General features: G+C 60.7%; 1 protein-coding gene across 1 annotated transcript in view; it reads right to left on the reverse strand.

Annotated features, from left to right (window-relative positions):
* Positions 1-589: 589 nt before the first annotated feature.
* The window catches only part of PGS1 (phosphatidylglycerophosphate synthase 1), a gene marked incomplete at its 5' end in the record, with an annotated part of 8,663 nt that continues 2,096 nt past the window's right edge, over positions 590-7,156 (reverse strand). The window contains 5 exon segments of the mRNA XM_010192584.1: positions 590-734; positions 2,032-2,180; positions 5,451-5,507; positions 5,510-5,983; positions 6,813-6,991. Of these exon segments, the coding sequence (XP_010190886.1) occupies positions 615-734; positions 2,032-2,180; positions 5,451-5,507; positions 5,510-5,983; positions 6,813-6,991 (979 nt within the window).

Here is a 7,156-nt window from a genome sequence, read left to right on the forward strand (position 1 = left end):
ACAAACAATGATAGGACAAGGGGTAATGGGCACAAACTGGAACACAGGAGGTTCCACTGAAATTGGAGAAGAAACTTCTTCTCAGTGAGGGTGACAGAGCCCTGGCCCAGGCTGCCCAGAGAGGTTGTGGAGTCTCCTTCTCTGCAGACATTCAAAACCCGCCTGGACGCCTTCCTGTGTAACCTCATCTGGGTGTTCCTGCTCCGGCAGGGGGATTGGACTGGATGGGCTTTGGAGGTCCCTTCCAATCCCTAACGCTCTGGGATTCTGTGTGTGTGAAATCCTCCTCCGTGTCCCAGCAGGGCTTTCTATTCGCTGGCCAAGATAAAACCAGCACAGGCCCTGCCCACAGAGCCCTGAAAGGGACGTTTCAGAAGAGGAATGATTTCTCTGCATGGGAAATACCCGTGAGCGTCTTCCCTTTCATGCAGATGTTCTGGGAGACAAACCAGAGCCCTTGAGCAATGGCTCCAGTCGGGGGTGAGCGCCCCACAGGAGGAGACGCCTGGTTTTGCCCCACATCATCGAGCGCTGCGCTCACAGCTGCGGTCAGGGCAACACAACCTTCCCACAGAGCAGCAGGAAACTCACCCAAAGCAGCAGCTTCTCTTCTTTCAAAAGAAATTCTTGATGAGGGGCGTCACCAGCTTCACCCACAGCTTCACGTGGCGGTTCGGCTGCTCGAACGTCGCCGGGGAGACGAGGCCTGAGCAGAGGTAAAGCTGCTCCTGCTCCTGCGCGGGGAAAGGAGCAGCACTGCAGTAAACCCCAGGTGTTAAATCACCTCATGGCGTGGAACAAAGGGAGCGCAGGACCCGTCCTCCTGCCCATCACCACGACTGCCGCTGCTGACACCTCGGGAGTGAGCAACTCAAACTACAGAGAGCAAGGGCAGAAGAGCTCTGCCTTCCTGCGCCCCACGGCTGCAGGGGAGCTGAGCTCCGGTTCCAGAAACACCCTCGGTCCTGGCTGTGATGGCCAGGAAAGGAAACCTCCCCGTGGCCTGCAGAGCTCTGGACACAGCCCCGTGTCTGCGGATGAGGGAGCAGCCGTGGTTCCAGCAGCACCACCCGGGCTCCTCCTGTGCTGGACCAAGGGTGGGAGCCGTTTGCCCATCAGCACCTCGGTCGCTGGGTCTGGGGGCACACAGGGGCAGACCCCTCCTCTGGGGTGAACACCAGAAAACTGCTCGCACTCGGGGCAGAACGGGGCAGCAGGGACCAAGCACTGGGAAGGACCAAAAGGATGAACCGATGGCAGGAGGACGCCGTTCGTGTGCCCAATCGGCCTCATTTTGACCAGGCGCCGCTGACTCATGGGGGCAATTCCCATTGATCCCCAGCGCTGCGGCCAGGCCCAGCGCAGCGCAGCTCTGGGAGCCACACGGCTCACACGGGGGCACCGAATCGATGGGATCTGTACCAGAGCATCACACGAGGGATGGCTGTGACAGAGCCAGGGCGGTGGGGACAGTGTGGGGACAGCACCAGGAGGGATGTGGAGAGGCAGCAAAAGCGCCGACAGTCAGAGCTGATCACAACTGAACACAAAACCCCTGTGTCGAGATCACATCACATTGTTATCTGTGGTTATATTATGGCACCTAACTTCACGGGCTCGGAAATCCTCTCGCTGCCGAGATCGCCGTCCCTGCTCACCCCGCAGCTGCGGCGGCCGCCGCTCGGCACCGCTCTGCCCCCCGAGCAGGTCCCAAACGCCTGCGGGGCCGAGATCCGCACCCCAAGGGCCTGACCCCAGCACCCTGCGCCGCTGGGCTGCGGGGATCAGGCCCAGGAGCTCTGTGTGCATGGAGTGCTGAGCTCACTGGGGATGATGCTCCTGCCCCTGTCGGCCTCCGCTCCCATAAACAGGCGCTTGCAGCCCCCGACCCAACAGCTCCCCCGGACTCCCCATGCTGGGGCAGGTTCTGGATTACTGGAGCTGCAGGTTTCCATCGCAGCCGCGTCCCCGCATTGCCTGGGTGACCCCGGACACGACGTCCCTGCCGTCGCCCCGAAATCGGCCGCTTACCTGGTGGAGCTGCTGCTGCAAAGCTTTGTTTTCCGTCACTATGGCGACCTGAGCCTCCAAGTCGCGATGGACCGATCGGTACCCGAAGTTGGGGGAGCCGATGAGGGTCAGGCAGGGGAGGTCGCTCCCCGCCAGGTACAGCCAGAGGCCTGCAGGAAGAACAGGAGAGGGGAAGTGCGGCAGATGGGGGAAACGGCCGCGTACAACCCAGAGAAATGGGTAAACATCGTCATACACATAACACTGGGGTGAGACCCACAGTTTTCCAGTGAAGGAAACCCCAGCCCAGGTCCGCTGGCCGCAGCTGGGGCACCTCCCTGCTCCCGCAGGTGAATGCAGTGCAATAGGGACTGCGGTGAGCACCATTTCTGACACCCACCCGGGTGCGCTCAGACCCTCACCGGGACGCACAGCTCCCAGGTGCCCTCACACCACAGCACACACAGCTCGGTCCGTGCAGCAGCAGCAGCACAACACGGCCTGGGGTTGGCTCTTGGTGTGATGGAAGCAGAGCAGGGAAGGGCTGGGGGTGCCTGGAGCACCAGGAGCATTGCCAAGGGCCTGTGCTGCCGTCTCGTGGGTAAACGGACCCAAGAATCACAGCATCCCAGGATGTCAGGAGCTGGAAGGGACCTCAAAGCTCCCCCAGTGCAACCCCCCCAGAGCAGGATCACCAGAGCAGTCACACAGGAACACGGCCAGGGCTTTGGGTGTCTCCACACAAGGAGACTCCACAACCTCTCTGGGCAGCCTGGGCCATGCTCCAGAACCCTCACACTCACAAACTTTGGCCTCATCTTCAGCTTGAACCTCCTGTGCTCCGGCTTGGGACCATTGCCCCTTGTCCTGGCATTGGCCATCCCAGAGCAGAGCCTGGCTCCTTCCTCCTGACACTGCCCTTTCCCAATGGATCCCCAGGAATGAGGGCACCCCTCAGTCTCCTCTGCTCCAAGCTCCAGAGCCCCAGCTCCCTCAGCCGCTCCTCAGCAGGAGATGCTCCACTCCCTCCATCACTTTGTGGCCCTGCTGGACTCTTTCAAGCAGTTCCTGTCCTTCTTGAGCTGAACACAATATTGCAGATGTGGTGTGAGCAGGGTTTGCTCTCCCCTTCACGAGGCTCAAGCGCCTGGCACAGCCGTGGGCAGGTCCCTGGTGGGCGGCTGATCCCTGCCACGGTCACACGCTCCACCAGAGAAACCCCAACACCACGACCAGCCAGCCCCGAAAATAGCAGCGGGTTTCCTAACGCGGTTCCAAGAACGCCTTGAGTAAGACGCTGCCGACTCACCGCGGTTCCTGTAACCTCCTCCCGCCCCCTCGCTGCGCTGCCACTTTCGGTTGCGCCTCCCGGCTCAGAGCTGGCCCAGGGCATGGCCGACTCCTCCAGGGCCCTCCCCACCCGCAGAGGACAGGAGCCAGACCCCGTGTGCCACTGCCCTCCATCTGCCTCCAGGCTTCTCCTCCTCCCTGTCCTGCCCCGTCCTCTCCCTGCGACCCTGCAGAGGGACGTGGGTGAACCAAGGGGCACCACATGCCAGAGATGGGGCTCGGGATCCCTGCGGCCTGGCCAAGGGAAAGGCAGACAAGCAGCGAGTAACCCTCCAGTAGTGTCCCAGCCAGGAGAGGGCCACTCGGCAGCTTTCTCTCCCACCACCTCCAAACCGTCCAAAAAGCACCACGGGATGTGGGGCCAATGGGGTTGTTCCCACAGGACGCGGGGCCAACGGGGCCATTCCCACAGGACGGGGCCATTCCCACAGGACACGGGGCCGATGGGGCTGTTCCCGTAGGATGGGGCCGTTCCCGCAGGACAGGGCCCTTCCCGTAGGACACGGGGCGAATGGGGCCATTCCCACAGGATGGGGCCGTTCCCATAGGACATGGGGCCGATGGGGCCATTCCTGCAGCCGTCAATGTTCCCCTCCAGGAACAAACCCCGGGAGCACATCTCGGGAGCAGAGGCAGGAGCAGGCGGAGCAGAGGCCGCATCCCTGCAGCGCCGCAGTCACACAGGAGCTGCCCGCGGAGGAAGCGTCCCTCAGCTGCCCGGCACGGGAGCCGAGCGTTAACCGGTGCCGGATCAGACCCTTACGGTAACTGCGCTGTCCTGGGAGCAGCCACCGCAGGAAGTGGCACAGCGACACCGCGCAGCAGTCACGGTCCAGGAGGAGCAGAGCGCAGCGCGGATGTCTCAGCTCTGACCGCCAGACCGCGCCGTCCCGCCAGGGGTTTCACTGGTGCAGCCAACACAGACACGCCGCTCAGAAGGGAAAAATCCCCAGTTAAGCGGCTTCTGAAGATACTTGCATCACTAAAATCCACTCTGAGCAATCCCTTAGTACTGTGCACGGAGCAGAACAGAGGAGTCAAGGACTGGATTTTCTGGAAGGAAAATTTAGGAACACAACCAGCAACACCCAGTCGGGGGAAAATATTCTGGCTTTGGTCAAGGTGGCGCTGGGCTTGTGCAAACTGGACAGCACCGACCAAGGGAGAAGAACGGGGGTCTCCTACACTATTAATGATGCTTGTTTATCAACTGCATTTGTTAAGCAACGTTCACTTCTCAGCAACTTCCCCTGCAGCTGCCCCCAGCTCCCAGAAGGCACCCGGGTGCGCTCACTGCTGCACCTTCCCGTAAGCCAACACAGAGCTGGCACAGACCCCACAGTGCCGGGGCCGTCCCCATGCAGATCCTGCCAGGGCAGCGCGGCCCATGACCCTGGGGTCACCACAGCCAGGACCCCTGGGGGACACCACAGCCAGGACCCCTGGGGTCACCGCATCCATGACCCCTGGGGTCATCACATCCATGACCCCGGGGGGACAGCACATCCAGGACCCCTGGGGTCCCTGCATCCACAACCACTGGGGTCACCACAGCCAGGACCCCTGGGGTCACCGCATCTAGGACCCCTGGGGTCATCACATCCATGACCCCGGGGGGACAGCACATCCAGGACCCCTGGGGTCACTGCATCCACAACCCCAGGGGTCACCACAGCCAGGACCCCTTGGGTCACCACATCCAAGACCCCAGGGGTCACCGCATCCACGACCCCGGGGGTCACCGCTTCCCTGCTCCTGCCCCAGGGATCCTCAGTCATCACTTCTCGGAGCCAAAACCGGCAACTGAGTCACAGCTGCGATCATAAACACATCCAGATGCTTCCTTTTCCTTCAAGTCTCACCCCAAGACGGTGCCTTCCCGGGACAGTTCCTGTACAGCCCCAGGACTGTGTCTGAATCAGCACTGCAGGTTTTGCACGCCTGTCCCGAGCTGCCCGAACCTTCCCGGCTGACGCAAGACGCGTGAGCCCTGGATGAGTATTTTGGAGGTGAAGCCCAGGCTCGGCACCCAGCCACCCCCCCACTGCTTGTGCGACCCGAGCGAGCCCCGCGGGAAGCAGCCGCCTCACCTTTGGCGTGGAACGTCCAGCCAGCCCGCGAGTACTCGTGCAGCTGCACCCGCTGTGCTGCTGGAGGCAGCAGACCTCGCTGTAAAACTGCCGCTCAATGTAGACGTAGGCGGCAGGGATGGCCCCGGCCACCCCTTTGGCACCGAAAAAGCCGTTCACCTCCGGCGAGGCCAGGAGGATCCGGTACTCGGCCCTGGTGCCCAGGATGAGGTCCATGTAGGCCTGCGTCAGGTTGAAGTAGCCGGTGGTGAGGTATATCCTGGCGTCCCGCTCGGCCTCAGTCAGCAGCGTCTCTGTGACCATCTCATCTATTTGAATCCCAAAGGGTTTCATCTGGATCAAGGGATAGATCCAGGTGTCGGGTTCAGGTTTCTGGCCCCCAGGCGCCGCAGAGCCTTGCTGGTGTGACAAGGAGCGGCCCTGCTGGCCGCTGTGGAAAGTCTTGGCGTGCAGGAGCTCCTGCCGCGTCCTGGCAGAGTTGATCACCTCCATGACCCTCCGGTTCGCCGTCTCGCAGTAAGCCAGCTTGTCTCCTGCAGGAAAACCACAGCAGAGCGCGCCTGAGAGCAGCGGTGCAGAGCTGCACATCGCCTGTTGTGTGGTGGGGACGCTGCTGACAGGACAACGGTACCAGAACAAGAGCTAACGCCCAGACCACACAACTTTCCTCCCTACATCTCAAAACCAGGTGTCTTAAGGTTAGCAAGGAAGAAAAGCATTCAGCTTGAAGAAGGGTAAAAGCCTGACTGTCAGCAGCTTGAAAAACCCCGAGAAATTAAAAGACCAGGGCAAAAGCTAAAGCAGTAACCAAGAATGAACTGGGAAACACAGAGCTAGGTGCTGCCCGCAGTCCAAGCTCCCAGCACAGGGCGAGGACAGAAACACCTCGTGCAACCAGCCTGACAGGGATGCTCTTCTCTGCCACTCCAGCACTTGTTCTCAGTCTTCCTAATTCAATATTCATTGGATTCCCAGAACAGACTCGACTACAAAATATTCATGACCAAAAAGAGCACTACATTCATGAAACTTTCAGAACATGTGCACACAGGACACCTACAACTACAGACCAGAAAGAGCCTTTTCCTACATCAAAGGACGTAAGTTCTTAGTTGAGGTCACGAGCAGCAGAATTATGAAGAAAGGGGAACTCGGAGCCTTTGTGCTCTGCCAGCTCAGCTGTGACAGCCGGGAACACCCCCGCAGACGCAGTCCCAAACTCCGGCAATCCCGGTTTGAGTCACGGGTGGCACAGAAGGGGACAGCCCAGGGTCTGCACCAACGGTCGCGCTCAGTGACTCAAACCACTCAAGCCATCCTCGAGCCCTGGCTGTGCCTCCCTGCCCTGGCCCCGTCACCCACCTCGGTAGGGGTGCACCATCCCCTCCATCATCTGCACCGTGTCGTCCTGCTGTAGCTGCAGGGACACATCTCCAACGGCATCCACCAGCTCCGTGAAGAAGTCTGCGATCTCGGGAGAGTCCTGCAGGAGGACGTAGCGGTCCTGACGGTTGGTGAAGTACAAATCGCTCAGGTTGGCCCTGGGAGAGAAAAGGAGGGGCTGAGGTCCAGAGCAGAGCACAGGCGTACGGCCCTGGACACCCCCGGCTCGGTCACTGGTCTGACTGCAGACAACCAAAGTACAAACTGGCCACTGCCAGTGTCTGAATCTCCACAACTCTCTCTTCTTCCTTTGGAGAAAGAAC

The sequence above is a fragment of the Mesitornis unicolor genome, unplaced genomic scaffold, assembly GCF_000695765.1.
Source record: "Mesitornis unicolor isolate BGI_N332 unplaced genomic scaffold, ASM69576v1 scaffold43380, whole genome shotgun sequence".
Classification (NCBI taxonomy): Eukaryota; Metazoa; Chordata; class Aves; order Mesitornithiformes; family Mesitornithidae; genus Mesitornis; species Mesitornis unicolor.